The sequence below is a fragment of the Cryptotermes secundus genome, unplaced genomic scaffold (assembly GCF_002891405.2).
Source record: "Cryptotermes secundus unplaced genomic scaffold, Csec_1.0 scaffold81, whole genome shotgun sequence".
Classification (NCBI taxonomy): Eukaryota; Metazoa; Arthropoda; class Insecta; order Blattodea; family Kalotermitidae; genus Cryptotermes; species Cryptotermes secundus.
In genome coordinates, this window is record NW_019718023.1 from 85,166 (window position 1) to 105,466 (window position 20,301).

At 43.0% G+C, this 20,301-nt stretch overlaps 1 protein-coding gene across 1 annotated transcript in view; it reads left to right on the forward strand.

Moving 5' to 3' along the window:
- The window catches only part of LOC111865569 (serine/threonine-protein phosphatase rdgC), a 126,986-nt gene that overhangs the window by 64,303 nt on the left and 42,382 nt on the right, over positions 1–20,301 (forward strand). The window contains exons 4-9 of the mRNA XM_033752232.1: positions 10,587–10,714; positions 12,464–12,557; positions 13,878–14,020; positions 16,378–16,545; positions 17,473–17,639; positions 18,733–18,769. Of these exons, the coding sequence (XP_033608123.1) occupies positions 10,587–10,714; positions 12,464–12,557; positions 13,878–14,020; positions 16,378–16,545; positions 17,473–17,639; positions 18,733–18,769 (737 nt within the window). The remainder of the gene's footprint in view (positions 1–10,586; positions 10,715–12,463; positions 12,558–13,877; positions 14,021–16,377; positions 16,546–17,472; positions 17,640–18,732; positions 18,770–20,301) is intronic.

Sequence of the window (20,301 nt, forward strand, 5' to 3'; positions counted from 1 at the left end):
GCATCAAGGTACCCGGGGCCGATCTCGTTTGCTCTACGGGGGCTGATGGCACGCACCGTTACCGGTAGGGTATGGCGACAGTAGAAATTAAAGGGGATGCACAATGGACCAATAACTGGTCTAAGTACATGGGGAAATCCACTCCTTCTCAATACGAATGCGAACTGAAGGCAATCACGAAATCTTCAGTCACAATACTATGTGTCGCCACCGAGATTCGAATAGGTCATATCCCGAACATATCTAAAGCATTACCACGTCAGTTAACTTGCCCAATTTTCTGGGTGTAACACCGTGTAATCTTGTAGATGGATATTAGCCTTACAGAGACACCTGCTCTTTCGGTGTTCGGGGTTGGCCGAAGGGTAGAGACTATATGCTCCCCTCACCACTGTTTTCTGCAACTAAACGAAATCCAACTGTTGTTTAGAATTCTGTGTCATTATCCGGGCACGATTAAAGCCCAGGCTTCTGTTCTAACCCTGGGATTATATCGAAGACAAAAAAAGATGCCGTCCAAATATATCCAATAGCACGAACGCCTTTCGAAATCGAACCCTTGGCATTTCGATTGCCGTGCTGAAATGTCACCTTCTGGAAATCCATCTGTAACGAATGGTGCGTGCAGAGACGAATTCTCCTGGGAACTGGTGCTCTAGGGTTGGGAGATCCGTGTACTTTGTATTCAGATGGCGAAGAGCATTGGCGGTTGAGGCCGTTTGAGTGTCAGTGCGTAGCAGATGCCAGTCATTCACTGTCATCACTTGTCTGACGTCACGTAAATATGGTACATCCGCGTTTTACTGAGCTAAATTTCAAATCAATATTTGACAGTTTTCAGATATGAGAAACAAGTTTATTGTCAATGCAATTTTTGGAGCCGGGATAGGACAGTCGGTATAGCGATTCGTTACGGGCTGGACTTCCGAGGGGTCGAGTTCGAGTTCCTGCAGGAGCAAGATATTTCTCCTCTCCACTTAGTCCAGATCGGTTCTGGGGGCCAGCTAACCTCAAATAAAATGGGTAGCGGGGGATACAGCGGCATGAAGCGTAAAGCTGACAACTATTGTCGAGGTCAACAATATAGACAAAAACAAAAGAAACTCCGTGGTTTTAGTCCGCAAATGAACTATACCGACCGAGCGACTGCCGCTTGTCGGCGAAGTGAGTGCCAATTGCTAACGGATAGAGGGTGTCGCGTGGTCAGCGCAACGAATCCCCACGGCAGTTAATTTCCGTTTTTCTAGACCGGAGCCGCTATTTCCTTGAAACAGCTCCTCAATTAGCTTCACGAGGCTGAGTGGACCCCGTTCAAGACCCAATACTTCTCAGAAAATCTGGTAGCGCCGGGAATCGAATCCGGAGCTCTGGATCAGTAGGCAGGAACTTTGATCACTAGACCACAGAGGCGGCCCGGGGTCAACAATACATAGTGTTTAATTAATACATAGGCACAAGGAAAATTGTATATATTTTTTTCTTTTTTAGGTCATTCGTGATTATGTTGGTCGGTCATATTGTCTCCGATACATATACGTTAACTTCTAAAATACCGTCAATAGAATTTTCTATAAAACATAAACTTCTTCACAATTGCTCATATTTCTGTTTATATTGGTTGTGCCAAATCTAAAGACACCACATGGATAAATAAATATAATAGAAAATTAATTTATAACAATAAAAATAAATATATGCATTAATCCTTTCACTGTTCTAAGCGATATGTGGCAAATGTTTTGGTGGTGAATAGTACAGTTCCCAGAATTTCAGCTCAACTACCCATCCTAACCCCGGCTGCTGTGCAGCCAAAGCTGTAACTGGACTGCGCCACTTGTTTGCACGTTCAATAACATGTCTCCAGCAGTCTCTTTTATGCATTTCATTTGGTTTTCGGAATAAACATCAAAACGTTTACTAAACAGCTTTAACACCCTGATGTTCTTGATGGCGCAGCAATGTGTTCACTTGTAGATAGGAACAAAGCTTTATAACCTGAGGCTCTCAGGGCGCTACTATTACAGAGTTATGTCTTCTGGTATATAACGCTATGTATTCCGTTAAAACCAACTGAAATTTCCCTTGGCTTACTATTCAACCATGAAGATAGAGGTGGCATTTTCTCCGAAAATGTTAGTAGGCTGTAAACGGACTACACAGCGTTATAGCCCAGAAGATTAAAATTTCCTCCGTGTTGAAGCAGGAGTCATGAAGACATATGGGGTAATGTAGACATAGCTTCAAGCACTAATCTCGGTATTAAATCGAGCTAAGTGGTCTCTGTCGTGCCCCATCCCACAAAATAGCGCAGGTGTCTATTCAGTAGAGACCGAGAGGGTTACAGAGACGGTCTGAACATGACAGCGAAAATAAAATCTGTGCTCCTGCAAGGAATCAAACCCCTACAATCCAGTCAGTTCCTTGACTGAGCTATCCTGGTTCATGTTTGTTAGAATCAAAACTTGTAGTACAATATAAGTGGTTGCAAACCAATTCTTCACAAAAATATGTGGACCTGAGAGCGACTAGTTATGACAACATGCAGAATAAAGGTTACCACGTAATGTGGAGTACGGTAGTTTGTGCAGGTTCACTGAGTACTGACAGGTAACGGTGCGCTGGACACATAGATACACAGAAAGAAAAACAAACAAACTCCGTGATCTGAATCCGCAAGCGAACTATACCGACCGAGCGACCGCCGCTTGTCGGCGAAGTTAGTGCCAACTTTGGCAGATAGAGTGTGTCACGTGGACAGCGCAACGGATCCACACGGCCGTTAATCTCGGTTTTCTAGATCGGAGCTGCTATTTCTTTGAAATAGCTCCTCAATTATCATCACTAGGCTGAGTGGACCCCGTTCCAGACCCACTACTTCTCAGAATAAATTTGGTAGCCCCGGGAAGAAACCGGACCTCTCGATCTGTAGCCAGGAACTCTGACCACTAGACCACAGAGGCGGTTGAACACATAGATAAGACTACGGAAATATAAAGTACATAAATTAAAATCTAGGTACATCAACAATATACTTCTTGGTTCACCAAATGACGAGGTTGGTGAAAAATAACATATTTTAAGAAAATAGGCAGCCCTAATGCATTTCACAAGGTGCCCTTCTAAAAACGAATGCGTGAAACTATTCATGTAACAGGTCGTGGAGGCCCATATAGATCCATGAGGCTCTCATATTTTCTAGATAATCGGCTCACAGATGGCGGCGAGGTTGTCAGACTTAATCGTCGGCCGCCCTTTAATCCACAGGAAGATTCCTGGTACTCATTTCCGTTAGAGGCTGAGTCTACCCCAAGACCATAGTACGGCTGGAAGGATTTGGTCAATTGAAAGAAATCCAGTGACCTCATTGGGAATAAAACCGCGATCTTCCGGCTTGTAGCATAGTTCCTCTGATATTATGTGGACTGATAGGTGGTTACAAATGCTTCGGAGGAACACAGCGCCACCGTTTCCACGAAAGAATTTTTCCTTGAAGATTGATGCAGTGTGTTCCTCTGAAGGGATGTTGATAGTGCAGACTACAAGGTATAATAATTCAAACGAACGTAATAAGAATTCATTCATTCATCTGTAATCTGTCAAGACGACAGGTCCACAGTCTCTTCCAAAACAATTCCTCCACTTAATGCGATCTAGAGCTTTCTCCTTCAAATGAGAATATCCTCTTCTGTCCCCAAGGTCATCCAGCATCTTCTTACGTCTTCTTCTTCCTCGTCTTCTGGTCACTTCTATCCGCCCCTCTATCTTTCCTTCAATAACTTCTTTAAGAAGACAGTTACCGCGTAAGATATGACCAATCCAATTAGCCTTCAGTTTTCTTATTTCTTGTAGGATATATCAAATCTGATAAAAGCCTCACATTAAATGCGTTCTTTTTGGATGTGTAGCTATGTGATCTAGAAAAGGAAAAGTGCCGCTTAACAACAATACGAGGATACTCACAGTAATAAGATTTGGAGCAGCGTTTCGGACGGAGGACTTGCTAAGCATGGTGACGAGGATATTGGCCCGAGAGAATTTCAGAGCAACAAAAGCACAAAATCAGGTGATCAGAGTTCCAAGATAGCATTATAGGCTTTGACACAGCCTGTTATATATGTCACCCTTCATCACCACCGCCTTTTTAAAGGGAAACATTGGGGTACCAGAAATGTATTCAATCAAATACATCATTAAAATTTCAACGAACACATCAAAGACCAATTCATAAAAGGCGTTATTAGGGCCATAGCTGTATAATTTTTTTCAGCCCTTTAAAATACACGATTATAAGGCAAACGTTTTTAATTTTTGTTAATCAAAGCACTAGACGAAACGCTGAATTGGTTGCTGAATAGAGACATACAGCTTTATCAACGAAAACAGGTATGACAAAATGACGAGTTTTTGTTTCTGTACGTAAAGCTGATAACGCTATATCGCAGCATTGTATAATAGACCATCGAGACAGCCTAAAGCTTGAAACAGTGGGATGGCATGCACTTCCTGCACAAGTTTTGCCTGCAGATAAAGGATTCATTTTGTGGAGAACTTATACAGTTATTATATACTGCTGAATTCCACATGCAGCACCATGCGTACATGAGTAATATTTTGATGACGCTTTGTTTATTAAAAAATAGAACATGAATTCACTCCTGATTTACAGAAGTATTTTCTCCCATTTTTCAATTTATTGATATATTCTTTAGAGAGAACTGGACGGATACTTCAGTGTTCACCGGACAACCTGGCTCAAGTGGTAACGATTGTGGCTTCGAATTTCGCATGGAAGAGATATTTATTCGCTGTTTTTCTCAGTGACTCCCGGAAGATGTCAGCAAAGACCTTAAATTAGACCACGACCGTTTCCTTCCTAGCCCTTTCCGATTTATTATTTACTATCATCCAATCGCCAGTTTAAAAAATGTAAAGCTCCTATGCTTGCTTAATTAAGACCCATGTCATGAAGGTGTATGGGGAGTGGAGGTGTAGTTCCACACTTATTCACCTCAGCGCAATATGGGAGGCGAGTGGTAAGCTTCACTTCACAGCCATTGGATTTTATGTAACCCGAAGGTTCATTACCGTGTTCACAAGAGCCCTCCACCGGTCCCTATCCTAAGCCAGATCAATCCGATCCACACAATCCTATTCCATCTCTCTAAGATCCATTTTAATATTGTCCACCAACCTACGACTTGGTCTTCTAAGAGGTCTCTTTCCTTCTGGCTTTCCCACCAATAGCCTATATGCATTCGTCTCGCCCATTCGTGCTACATGCACTGCCACCTTATCCTCCTTGACTTGATCATTCTAATTATAATTTGAGAAAAGAAAAAATTATGAAGCTCTTCATTGTGCAGTTTTCTCCAATCTCCTGTCACTTCTTCTCTCCTCGGTCCAAATATTCACCTCAGAGACCAAGTTGCATACCCATACAGAACCAGAGGCAAAATTATAGTTTTGTGTAATGTTTATGCTTTTGGACAGCAGACGAGATGACGAAAGGTTCTGGACTGAATGATATTATTGTGGTCATGATAAAGAAACAGATCTTGACACATAGATGGATTTTAAATTTTCAGGCGCCCCGACTAAGAAAAAGAATGATTTTTGGTAGGCCGTTTGTCTTTACGTATGGGTGTGCGCCTCGCTGTGGCCTGGGCTGTTGGAAGGATTCGGTGTTTAACAATTTGTCCATTGCAGGACGGTGTATGCTGAATACGAAAATTGTAGCTCAAAAATANGGTATTAGAGACTGCTGTTGGGCGGGAAACGTCCGTAATTTGGCTCAGTGACCTCCTTTGGAGATATGAGGTTCTTTTACGTGCCGTAAAGCTACGACACGGGACCCACGGCTTAAAGTCCCTCCCGGAGGACTTGTTCCCTGAATTTTTCCGCCCTTAAAAATTCCACGAACCCGCGTACCTTGAGTCATGAGGTGGGAACGTTACCCCTAGACTACGGAGGCCGGTCTCTATCAGTAAGTAAAACTGTGCCAAAGGGTATCTTCAAGGAAAGTAACGGTAGGAGGTAAAAGCCTTGTGTTTATGCCATGCAGACTGAAGGGGGCGTGGATGTATAGATCCACGTATTCTTATCATCGGCATTAGTTGGAGGTAAGCGACCACCTTCACGTTGCGGCCGCTTTATCCCAGAGAAAGAGCCCCTGGTACCAATTGGATAAAAGGCTGGGTGATTCCCAGAAGTGGTGTGGACGACGTGGGGAAGAGAAAATTCTTGATCCTACCGGGACTCGAACTCCGACCCTCGGCCGTCCAGTCGCTATACTGAATGCGCTTACCCGGATCCTGGACAGGAGCGGTAGGCGCACTGAGGTTCTACACCCGAAAAGTTACTGGTCGAACGGAGTTCATTGTTGTTGGGTATTCGGTAACCAACAATTGTCTACCGAGCAAAAATCGATTTCGTTTCCAAGGTAACGACGTTAAAGTCAGTATGGATGAACCTACCGAATTGCAGGAAATACTTTGTTTTTCCTTGGCACTACAGCCCCAGTGGGCCTAGGCCTACCTCCATGAACTTCTCCGTTCACTTCGGTTTTTCTAGATCTTACACATTCGGTAGGACTCCTTGGGCGGGTGATCAGCTCGTCGCAAGGCATCTACCTGTACACAAACACAGAAAAACGCACATAAACATCCATGCCCTGAGTGGGATTCGAACCCACGATCCCGGCTTCCGAGCGAGCGAAGACAGTGCATGCCTTAGACCGCTGGGCTACCGTGAACGGCCAGAAAATACTTTACTTCAGTTTAATATGGAGTTAATAATCTCTTATATTAATCTCTCTTAGTTAATCTCTTATATTTAAATACGAGACGGGATAGCTCAGTAAATACAGTGACAAATTTATGGACTGGATATTTGAAGAACTGGGCTTCGATTCGCTGCAAGGGTAAAATGCTTATCTATTCTCCAGAGCGTCCAGATGAGTTCTGGAGCCTAACCAGTTTCCTATCCAATGGTTACCCGCAACCATTTCCCTGCATACAAAGCGGCCGGGGCGTGCAGGTAACCACTTGTTAGCTAAACACCCACTGTCCCATATTTCATCACGGCGTGACGCTTAATTAAGTGCATGGAGATGTTTACGTCATATTAATCACATTTCTCGGAACTGGGGAGCGGCTTTGGGAATAGGCCGTGATTGTACCCATGCTGCTGTATCGATTTCGTATGGCACTGCACAGCTGCGTAACATGGCCACTACAGGTAGAATTATCGATGTTTTGGTTTGGTTGCTGAGTTTGCGAGATCGAATAAACGAAGAAGCCAATAAATACGCGAACTGGTCAGTTAATTGTCCGCGTGTGTAAGGATATTGTGTAAGAAAATTGTTACGGCATCTGTGCTGAAGGTTCAGTGAGCGTATCCCGTACATTCTCTTAAATGTTGTTGGAAGTAAGTCTTGAGCAGGCAATGTTGTACAAGAAAGATCCCTCGTTTTCAACCAGATTTTCAGTATGGGGAATTCAGTCCATATAACTAAGTATTTTTTTTATTTTTAGTGGGGTGGGACTAAGTCCCTTGTACTTCGGCCACTTCTGGCCTATTGTACCAGGCCCAGATGATAGGTGAGGGTGATTGTGGAGCAATTGGTGGAATGAAGATTGGCAGGGGAAACCGAAGTACTCGGAGAAAACCTGCCCCAGCGCCACTTTGACCACGACAAATCCCACTTGACCAGACCCAGGATCGAACCCGGGCCGCCGCGGTGGGAAGCCAGCGACTAACCGCTTGAGCTATGACGCGGCCTAAATAAGTAAGTAAGTAACAACTGTCCATCATATTGGCCAAGCGGTCTCAAGTCTGAACCGTTTTCGCCCGCTCGAACACTGGGTTCGTGGGTTCAAATCCCACTCGAGGTATGGATGTCTGTTTGTGTTTATTGTGTGTTTGTGTTGATCTGTGTAAAGGTAGCGTCCTTGCGACGGGTTGATCCCCCGTCAAAGGAGTCCTACCGACTGTGTATAGATTAAGAAACTGAAAAAGCGGCCAAGGTCAAAAGGGCTATAGAGCCATAGAGAGAGAAAGAAAGGAAAAAGTAAGAACTAACTCGTGCAGCCGAATTCGCATTTAGAAGCTGTCAGTTGCGCAGCTACTCAAGCATTTCCCAATATTTTATGAATCTCGCAGGTTCAATACCGTGTTCATAAGAGCTTGCCATTGGTCCCTATCCTGAGCCAGATGAATTTAGCCATTGTACTCCAGCCTATCTCTCTCCCACCTATGTCTAGATCCACGCGGTAGCATAGTTGGTTGAGGCCCTATGGTACAAGTGGAAAGATCGTGGGTTCGATTCCCATTGAGATCATAGGCTTTTCAATACACCCAATCCTTCCAGCCGCACTGTGTCCTTGGGGTCGACTCAGCCTCTAACAGAAATGAGTACCAGGAATCCTCCTGGGAGTAAAGGGCGGCCGGCGCGTAATTTTGACAACTTCACCGCCATCTGTGAGCCGATTGTCTAGAAAGTGTGGAAGCCTCGACGTCTCACAACTCTGTTGGCCTCCACGGCACGTTGCAAGAATAGCTTTACGTCTAGTTCTGTATCTTGAAATACAATCCAGTAACCCTCTGATGATGGCGCACCTCAAAGATTTTTTAACCAGATAGTTCTGTGTTTTTCTCTATGGCATGCAACCTCATGCGAAATGGAATTCTGGGTCCCTTTTCCAAGAAATAAATGCGCCCACTCATGAAAACGACCACTCAATGTGCCTACCGAGGCTAAGAACGTATGTGCTTTTGTGCTTCACCCACATAATCATTCCTGAGTGTGCAGTGCTTACTTAAGCAACGGGACAACTTTAATTTCAAATCGACTGTAAATGATTCCGACTATCCCATGAACCCTCAGCCTTAGAGAACTTAATAATAGTACGTTAATTAAAATTAAATTCATTCTTCTCTCCTTGAACAAAACTGTCATGGCGACCAATGTTATGAACTGATTTTATTTATGAGGACCTTGAATGTCTGTTCATGTATTGTTTTTTCTTTGCAACAAATAATTTCTGTATGGAATACGTTTCTATTGACCCCGTGCGATATGGTATAAGTCCAGACAGTGGTTCTGAAAATGGAATAGCCACATGAAGGACAGGAGATTTAAAAAAATTATAATCATATTAATGTGGTCAAAATTAATAAGAATTTCCGTACTAGTGTTAATAAAAGTTGCACAGTAATTTTCTTTCGTCATGTCAGATTTACCTATTTACTAGGGAATGAAAGAAGCAAAAGAAGCAATAATGTAGTGTCCATGGATTTTTAATTGTTGAAGTACTGTCCTCGTTCCAAATTACATATAATCATTCAGCGCAATGACTTTTCAAGGATTACTCGGTTTGTGGGCTTGTACTTTCCCGTAGCATTCCGATCAAAGAACAATGTTTCGGAAGCTAAAACTGCCCCTTTCATCAGGTAGAATGGAGAGAAGGAGTATACTCAGTTGTATCCGTCGGAAACAGGAAATCTCACTCTCTGTTCTGTAAAGGACGCAGCCGTGTAGGGTATTTCCGCCTTTTTATCTGGGAATGCAAAGACATCCAGCTTCCGGAACACATTCGATAAATCGATTATTCCAGGCTCGTTCATAACCCTTCGGATCGCACAGAAATTTCCCTCAACCCACCATCCGTCCATCTGATGACACAACTGGAGAACAGGTAGACGGATTTTCATGAAATACAGTATCGGAAAATTGTTCTAAAAATTGTCGAGGGACATTAATATGTGTTCAGACTGGATAATTTTAACAGCCGTTTTTACTGAAGATCTACATGGGTTTCTGGGTATATCTCGATTAACATTTCGAAAAAATGTTGTAGAGAAAAATGAAATATACTGTCACGTGTTTTGAGTGCTACTATATACGGATTATGAATTGATGATCGGATTTATTGAACTCTTTGATACAGCATCTAAATACAATTTTCAATTTATTATTACAGACACACACGTGCACGCGCGGCTAGGTGGCACTGTTACCATTGGTTCAGAACTATCTTCACCACCTAAAAGACAGCAAGCTGTCCTTGTGACTGTTGGTGCCAAACCTTTGCCTCTACTCCACTCCACTATCTCTAATTGTCCTGCTTATAATATCTAGGTACTGACCGAAAAGAAAACGCCACTCCTCTGTTGTTGTCTGCGGGCTGCTGCCTAGCAACGGCAGCTGTACTGTCGCCGCCCAGGAACAGGTCTCCATGCCTCACTATATATATAATTAATTAACCACACGTACAAATTTATCCTTTTGATAATATCGAACAGTGTAGCCGTGTAGATCTTCTGTGAACAGACGTTTCGGAGGAAAGTATCGCCTTCATCTTCAGGGTAGAAAATCCGCGAACGAGGAAATAGAGTGAGCGGTGGTTTATTGTAGGGGAAGTTTCCGTCGTATTCTTAGTTACTACATTCACATCTCCTTCTCTTGAACTTAAGGAACCAAGTGTAATCAATACGAAAGCTGTTATTAGCTATTCGATATCACCCTTCTTTTGTTTTAGGTCACAGAAGATTCTAGAAGACTAATTTTCTTCTTTGTTCTGTTGCAGCAATGAAGGCGGCCATCTTGATTCAGCGATGGTACCGACGGTATCTTGCGCGCATGGAGGTGCGCAGAAGATACACATGGACAATATTTCAGAGTATAGAGTACGCGGGAGAACAGGACCAGCTGAAGGTAAGTCAGAATTTTCGACCTTACGTACACTTCGATGTCGACTTCACCTATACTTCCTATGAGTGAATATCTTTGACAAAATAGCCATAACTTTACATACCAAACTGACAGAGGGAAACAGAAGGTTAAGTTGTTCATGTGCTTAACCAATTAAGCACTACACCATGAAGACATATGGGAGAGTGTACGTATAGATCCATGTATTCTTGACCGCGGTACATATTGATAGTGAGTGGTCAGCTTCACAGCCCGGCCTCTTTACCCATGGAGGAAAAAACCGCCGGTACCCAATGGATGGGCCCCAGGACCGGTAGGAAAGACGTGGACAGGAGGAGAACCTTTCTCCTACCGAGACTCGAAATCTCATCCCTCGGCTGTCCAGCCTGCAATCAGTCGCTATACCGGTAGAGCTATCCCGATAGTCTTAATTAACGTATTTACGCATGTATAGGCCGCACATTTTTTGCCAAAAATTCAAGAGGAAAACTGGGGTGCGGCTTATATTCGAAATATTCGAAATCACACTTCATTTAAAAAAAATATATTCATAATTAGTAATACAGGGTGTTCTACTCCTGAAATAATATTCCAAGAAAATTATTTTTTCTATAATTTCTGTCTGAAAATTGTGCTGCGGCCTATACAGGCACGCGGCCTATACATGCGTAAATACGGTATATGATTCTATGTATTTATGTAATCCAGGTAACTATTCATATTGTAGCAGATACATGACTTCCGTTAAGTCGACATGTGTTTCGGTGACTCGGGATATAAATAGCTACTCGGAGGTCGAATCTCCTGTAGACTTTTCGTGGATTTCTCAGTCCTTCCAGGCAGATTTTGGGATAGTAAATTAAACAACTTTCTTTTAACATCATTTTACACCTGTAATTCATAATCATGCTATCGAAAATGGCGACTGGCTTACGGGCTGGATGATCGAGGTGTGGAGTAAGATTATGAGCAGGGGCAAGGGAGTTTTCGAGACCGGCTCTGGGGTCCAACCAGCCTCCCCTCCAATCTATGCCGGAGAACAATTCCTCGGAGATAAAGCAGCCGGGGCGTGAAGCTAACCACCCACAGCCGCTTACTATTGAGATTAAGTCTGCGTGGAGCTGTACCTGTAGCGTGGAGCTACACGGTGTCACCACTTCTACCCCGAAGATGGAGATAACAGTTTCTTCGAAACGTTGATAAATATCAATTAGATTGCCCGACGTGAATTCTGCCTCGAAGAAGGAGGCTCCAAGATCCTCGGAAACGTTGATATATGTCTACCAGACAACACTATTTAATCTCTCTTGAAGATGAAGAAAGCAGATTGATTGAAAACATTGGTAACTTTCTAGCAAACTGCACGGTGTTTTCCTCTTATATCTTTAAGACGGTGGTAGAAGGAGCTGGTATTTATTTACCAGACTTCACTGCGTCCCTCTTCTACCGTGAAGAAAGAGGTCGCAGTAAGTTCCTTAGAAACGCTGGTAAATATTTACCACTTCTAATCCCGAAGATTAAGACAGCAAATTCCTAGAAATTCACCCGACTACACAGCGTCACATATCAGAGAACAGCAATAGAATTTTTTGTGGGTTGCAGTTGTGACTTTTCCTTCCTTACATCCAGTAGCCGTACTGCATAGTTCCTTCAGGTTCGTGAAGGAACAGCTGTCCAGTTATCTTCAGACTGACTTACTTGTACCTACTACAGAGGCTTCCTCACAGAGCTTGTCGTGTTGTGTGTTGGCAGTTGTACAACTTCTTCAACGCTCTCCTAACCCACATGCCGGACGCCACTGTCAAGCCTCCTGGGTCCGAGATTTCGTCTAAATCTTCATCAATAGGTAAGACATGTTGTTATCGTATCTACAGTTTCTTTTAATGCTAGTGGGGTGGGACTAAGTCCCTTGTACTGCGGTCACTTCTGGCCTATTGTACCAGCCCCAGATGATAGGTGAGGGTGATTGTGCGGCAATTGGTGGAATGAAGATTGGCAGGGGAAACCGAAGTACTCGGAGAAAACCTGCCCCAGCGCCACTTTGTCCACCACAAATCCCACTTGACCAGACCTGGGATCGAACCCGGGCCGCCGCGGTGGGAAACCAGCGACTAACCGCTTGAGTTATGGCGCGGCCTACAGCGTATCTACAGTTACTTGCCAGAAGTCAGGCGCCATTATGCTGCAAACGATCAACAGTATTGTGAGTTTAACTATCCCTCAGGAGCGTCATCACCAGATAGTGACGTCATCATTGCAACGTTACTAGATTCTATTTTCCGCATGCGATAGGAACCAAAATCGACAAACCGGAGATGACGTTGAACACAAAGGACTTCTCAGGACCAGCGTGAGCAGGTGCTAACAGACTGAGTCAAGTCGAGTAAACCCAACAGTATAAGAGCAGGAAGAGAAGGGAGAGGGGCGACATGGGAAATCTACCCTGAAGATGGAGGCGATACGCTACTCAGAAACGTCGGTTAACACAATATCTACACGGCGCTTTCTTCTGAATATTAGTTGTTAGGAGCAATCGCTACGTTACTTTTCATGTAACTAAATTCAATATATACAGGGTGTTTCACGACTTTAGGGCATAACTGCAGGAGGTGATTTCCTAGGTCTTTGTGACCAAAAAAGTTAATATAAACATGTGTCCGATTTTGGACGGTTACGGAGTTATGACCGTTTTTTCATTCCCCCACGCACCCTCGTGTGAACCGCGTCTGTTAGCTGGCGGGTCGCTATTTTTAGCCAGCTACAGACAGAGCGTTCTCGTTATCTCGACACTTGAGAGGTACTTAAGGCGTGGTGGGTTGGTATGTCCGCCGCGGTTCACAACCGAGCGGCAGCCTGTGTTGTGGCCGGCGGTGGCATTTTCGAAAATCAGCTTTAAGCACCAATAAATTCAAAGTAAAGGCAATTTCACGGAGTTAACTTTACATTCATACTTTAAACGTATCATGTATTGTGCTGGTTTATTATTTTGTTCCGTTTAGTGTCAGTAATCGTTACCTTCTATTCTGAGTTTAAAACTGTCATAACTCCGTAAGCGTCCAAAATGGGACACATGTTTATGTGAACTTTTTTGATCACAAAGAGCTAGCCTCATGCAGTTATGCCCTAAAGTCGTGAAACACTCTGTATATATATTTGCTTTTTCCAGACACCGTAGACCAGAAATACGAGGATGAGTCAGAAGATGGCAGTCTACAGTCGGTTGACGGCGGATACAAGGGGATTCATATCAGCTTCCCCCTCACCAGGGATGATCTGGACGCACTTATAGACACGTTCAGGAAAAAGAAGGTAAGGACAGCAGATAAATTCCACGATTCTCTTTAACTAAAATAATAATTTGCGTTCAGCTAATTAGTATGTCACGAACCCATCTGAAGCTACAGAAGACATGTCGCCCTGAAATATAATTAATTTCTTCCCGCAAAAAGTCTGTAACCGGCATTACCAATGGAATTTCCTTCTCATTTATAATGGCAGACTGTTACTAAAACGTTTGTAAAGATACGTTAAGATCAGAGAGCGACACGGATGACGATATGCTCGTAAAGATATTGCTGTAACACTTTTTGGAGGCCCATAGAGTTGTGAGACGTCGAGGCTCACAATGGGCTCATAAACTGCAGTGAGGTTGTCATTTTTATGCTCCGGCCCCCTTTTACCCCCAGGAATATTCCTGGTACTCATTTCTGTTAGAGGCTGAGTCGACCCCAGGACCATAGTGCAGGTGGAAGAATGAGTTTAAATAAAAAAACCAATTACCACATCAGAAAACTAACCAGCGACCTTCTGGCTTGTAGCATAGTGTCCAAACCAACTATGCTACCGCCTGTTTCATATAATCATTATACAGTAGGATTTATAATGTAAAAGTAAAGTAAAGCTATCCCTGTAACAGGCCGTGGAGGCCCATAGGGTTGTGAGATGTTGAGGGTCCCACATTATCTAGACAATCGGCTCAAAGATGGCGGTAAGGTTGTCAGCCTTACGCGCCGGCCGCGCTTTACTCCACAGGAAAATTATTTAATTAATTCCTGGTACTCATTTATGTTAGAGGCTGAGTCGACCCCAGGGCCATAGTGCGGCTGGAAGGATCAGGTCAATTGAAATGTTGCGTTATTAAATAATGCTTCCTTTCGTTTTATACTGAAATATTGTGCTTCCTTTCGTTTTATACTGAAATATTGTGAATTTTTTCATGATAAACCTGTATTTATGGTTTATCTTTATCTTACTTTTGAAATTGACCGATTTATTACATTTTCGAATTCGATCCATGTTAACAGGGCTTTCCTCACTGAAAAACACTTGACTAATATATCCATGTTGTTCGGCAGACTGCTCCTTAGGCCACGGCCACACGAGCAACATTTACTGCTCGAAATCAGCGACAAATGAAGTTCAAGAAATACGCACCATGGAGTTAAATGAGAAGGGCCACACGGAGCAGTAAATAACGCTGGTTTCTTGGCGGAGGGAGCAATTTGAAGGTCGCGTCGCGGACGGATGGGTCTCGGCCCATTTTCTAGCTGCATTTGTCGGTAGTTCGCCTGGCCACACGAGCTTCATTTGTCGCGTGCTTTATTTGGTACTTGAATCTTGTTTTCGTTTGGTAGTGAATCGCTATGGAGTTTTACAAATGGTATCCTCCACGAGGGATAAGAGTATTTCAAATGATTTGATTGTCATCCTACAATATACGAGAAATTTGTCGGAATATTCCATTAACTTGTGACGTAGTAGCACAAATTTCCACCTCGCTGACCTGTCACTCATCACGGGATGGATCCACCGCTTTCTCCTCTGCTGTAGCTGTTTTCGGCGTCGACGACAGATTAATAATAAACATAATGCGGATACTGCTTGTCTGTTCAGTAGCCTACTGCTCGCCATATTTTGCACACACACTGTGACATGATGGCTATTGACGCTCGGTATCGCGGACGGCTCCATGTGGCCACCTAGTTGCGACATTTGACGCTCCCAAGAGCAGTAATTGCGGCTCTAGTGTGGCCACCTCATTTGCGACAGTTGCAGCAGCTTCATTTGTCGCGGATTTCGAGCAGTAAATGTTGCTCGTGTGGCCGTGGCCTTAATCACGCCCTGAATAAACAGAGTAAACTGTACGTTTAGTTAGAGTAACCTGTCACAAGGAAGATAACAATGACTTGGATGTTGTTAGTATGTATTGTTAGAATTGTGAATAGTGAAATGATTGACAGGGGAAACCGAAGTACGCGGAGAATACATGGCCCAGCGCCATTTTGTTCACCACAAATCCTACTAGACCAGACCCGGGATGGAACCCGAACTGCAGCGGTGGGAAGCCAGCGACTAACTGCTTGAGCTATGGCGCGGCCAATCCATACGACCCTATCTCTACTCTCATATGAAATTTAAAGAAAATGTATATAACGACTTATAATATATACGCAAATGTTCCATTATGACCGTAGTAAAATGGACTTTGTTATGTATCACTGTGACAGAAAACAAGAATTTCTCAACAATCCTTAGTGAAAATTTCCAAAGTCGAATTTAACAAATTTGTTCAACGGTTTACGAGTTGATACAGATGGACAGACATGACTCCCACAAAAAAATATTCTTTCATCTTACTTCAAAACATGCCTCTCCATTCCAAGCAGCAACAACGCCTACATGCGAAATATGTAGCAGGGATCCTGAAGGAGGCGGCTCTTCAACTTAAGAGATTGCCAAATCTAAACCAGGCCTCTACAGCCATATCGAAGCAGATCACCATTTGTGGAGATCTTCATGGAAAACTGGATGACTTGCTGGTCATATTCCACAAGGTAACAACTGTGTTTATTTTCGAGTGCATGAAATTTCGTAATATGTATTACAGTTGAAGTTGTCAGGATCTCAAGGTGCTCAGTTGTATTCTTCCCTACTGTATAACTTCATACCGTCAAAGACCATGCCAAGTTGAAACACCAGTTCTCGTCAGATAAACGAAGTTAAGAAACATTGGACGTGGTTCGTACTTGGATGGGTGACCGTTTGGGGACATCACGTGCCACTGTCGTTCTTTTAAAACCCCAGTGGTCGCGTCGGGCGGTTTAAGGCGTGAACAATCTCTTCCCGCTCGAACCCTGGGATCGTGGGTTTGAATCCCATTCAAGGCATGGATGTCTGTGTGCTTTTATTCTGTGTTTGTATCGTTCTGTGTGTAGGTAACGGCCTTAGAACGGGCTGATCCCCCGTCCAAGGAGTTCAACTATGTATAAGATTAAGAAACTGAAAAAGTGGCCAAGTTCCAAAGGTCTCTAGAGTCATAGAGAGTAACTCATACTGTGAAGAGTCAAATGAATGGGTGATGATGAATAATGAATTGGGAAGATTTTTAAGGAAGCATTAGGCATGAATACATTAAGCGACATCCCTGACAGTAATGCTTTTTTTTCTTTTAGCGCTACAGCCCCAATTTGGGCCTAGGCCTACCTCCATGAAACTCTCCGTTTCACTTCGGTTTACTAGATCTTACAGCTCGTCGCAAGGCCTCTACCTGTACACAAACACAGAAAAACGCACATACACAAACATCAAACATCATTGCCCTGAGTTGGATTCGTACCCACGATCCCGGCTTCCGAGCAAGGGAAGACAGTGAATGCCCTAGACCGCTCGGCTACCGTGACCAGCCAGGAATATCCTTAGCATCTTGAAGACCCAAGATCTCGCCCTGATGATGTCACTGGAATGTGTCTGATCTTTTAAAGAACGGCCTACCGTCCACGGAGAACCCATACGTGTTTAACGGCGACTTTGTGGACCGGGGGAAGAAGGGCCTGGAGGTGTTTCTGCTCCTGTTGGCCTGTCTTCTGGCGTTTCCCGGTGGCGTGTTCCTAAACCGTGGCAATCACGAAGACCACATCATGAACGCCAGGTAGGCATCAGGAACCCCATTGGACCTCAGTTTCGGTTATTTCGCAGGTTTGGCCACTTTTCGAAATTGTCCACACCTCTTGGCACATGGGACAACATTGGGAGTCAAGCGGTTATGAACAGTTTCAATGTAGTATATCAGCAGTCGTGTCGAAGGACTGAGGAAAACCATGAAAGTACGTCAAAGTGGTGTATTCACTTTGTAATTAAAATACCTGCATGAAGAGATTCTAAAGGTTTGTAGCAATGGTGTATAACACTCAGAATTTCAGGGTTTCTAGACTTTGTCCATCATCCGGTATTCTAGAAACTAGAAAACACGACGTTTCGGTAACTGGATCTGTTTCCGTCCTCAGGTGAGGGAAAGACACCTACTCAGTTGGGTCCCTTAGGAAGAGTTAACCTCAGTGACTGCTGATTGAATGTCCTGTGTTTGAGGCTAGCTCTTTCTATGGGACTCAACTGAGTAGGCGTCTTCCCCTCACCTGAGGACGGAAACATGTCCAGTTTCCGAAACGTTCGGTTTTCTAGTTTCTAGAATACCGGATGATGAACAAAGTCCAGAAGCACAGGAATTAGGATATTCTGATATTTCGAAGTGACTCAGTCCCATAAAAATTTGTTATTCTACGTTATAAAAGTAAATTTGTTTCTGTGCTTAATTAATTAAGCACCAGGCAAAAACGTATGAGAAGTGGAGGAATAGCTCCACAGTTCTTGACCTTCACGTTAGAAACAGCTGAGTGGTCAGCCTCACATCTCGGACGCTTTACTCCCGGGGCAAAGACCAGAGCTTGTCTGGACGCTGTTGAGTAGAAAAAAATTACTTGTCCTTGCCAGGAATTGAACCCTTGGAAGCCGAGCCCCTAGCCTGTCTCTATACCGACTGAGCTATCGCTGCTTTTATGCTACATTATGAGAATGATAATTAGTTTTACATACATCTTCATTGATATCGTGAGCTATCACTTCGATCAGACACGCATTACAAATCCTGAAGCCAGATGCCGCAAGCATACATGACCCTCACACTATACATTTAACATATTTTTGTTAAAGCCTTCTTTTCCTTCAAAAGTGATTCTTGTTTTCAGATACGGGTTTATTCGTGAAGTGAAGACGAAATATAAGGTGAGTTTGTTTCTTTGTTTGTTATTAGCACTGTAGAAATATTCAATTTTTCCTTTATCCCGTTTACTGCAGAGTCCAGCCACAAGACGAAATATAAGGTGAGTTTGTTTCTTTATTTGTTATTAGCACTGTAGAAATATTCAATTTTTCCTTTATCCCGTTTACTGCAGAGCCCAGCCACCGAAATACTTGTTAAATATCGAAACTTTTGGGGCAAATACAGATGCATTGAAAAAAAGTCCTTGAGATTACCAAGAAATGTCAGCAAGAGTAGAACAAATGAAAGACTGTTCTTTCCTTGAGGAATCGATATGTGACAATCAGCGCCTCTATTGAAAGAAATGTTGAACTGATTAACGAGCTGATCTCTTCGGATGTGGCGGTTTTGAAGCAAAATTCCCCTAGTCTCTATAATCGGTAAATGAGTGCAAAAATTGTCATCTGAACTGTTCTGATCAGCGATGGACATCGCGCCTGAATTGTGGGACACTTTAAAATTTATTTTTCAGTCAATTATAACAATATTTTTCGGTGATATTCGAGATTAAATTATTTTGATAACTAATGGATCAATGACGCAGTACTTTTAAATTATTTCAAACTACATCTACGTATATATCATTTCACGAACGTCCAATTAATGAAATATTAAGTGAAGGCATTATATATAAAGTAAATAGAAAGTCCGTCGAGTGTAACAATTTGTAGGTCACTTCTTTATCACATCTGCCTTACATGTTTCGGTTTAAATACAACCATCATCAGAGGCACATAGTACAATCATGAAAACACTGTTGTTGTTTAAGATGTACACAGTTATGTTTGCTGCGTGGACGCTGCTACAATATGTCGACGTGTAAAAGCACAACACTTGCTAGGATTGTTGAATGCACTACCAATTCTAGCTTTGCAGCTTGTGTTGAGCCTTTTAGTTTTTGCTTAGCGTAATTCGGAATAATGTTTTTGCTTTTACACTTTCGATTGAACCATATGTGAGCGTTAATTCTCAGTAGTTTTCTTTTTGTATTAGTATATTGATTTACCAATCTAGCTTGACAAGCATCTACTATTTTGAATTGTTTCATTTTTGGTCCGTTACACTATCAATCACAAAGTCAATAGAAAGTCCGTCGAGTGTAACAATTTGTAGGTCACTTCTTTATCACATCTGCCTTACATGTTTCGGTTTAAATACAACCATCATCAGAGGCACATAGTACAATCATGAAAACACTGTTGTTGTTTAAGATGTACACAGTTATGTTTGCTGCGTGGACGCTGCTACAATATGTCGACGTGTAAAAGCACAACACTTGCTAGTATTGTTGAATGCACTACCAATTCTCACATTCCATCCGAAACTGCCCTCAAGTTAAAACCCCAATGTTAAAATATTTAAAATTTTTTTAAAAAAATTAAAACATTTGATGTAAATGTTGCTCCTCCTTGTTAATTCATCCCGAAGATGGGAGATGTCAGCTTGAGGTTGTATGGCTTATGGTTAGCTGTTTCCTATGCGCTGTGTGTTGTGT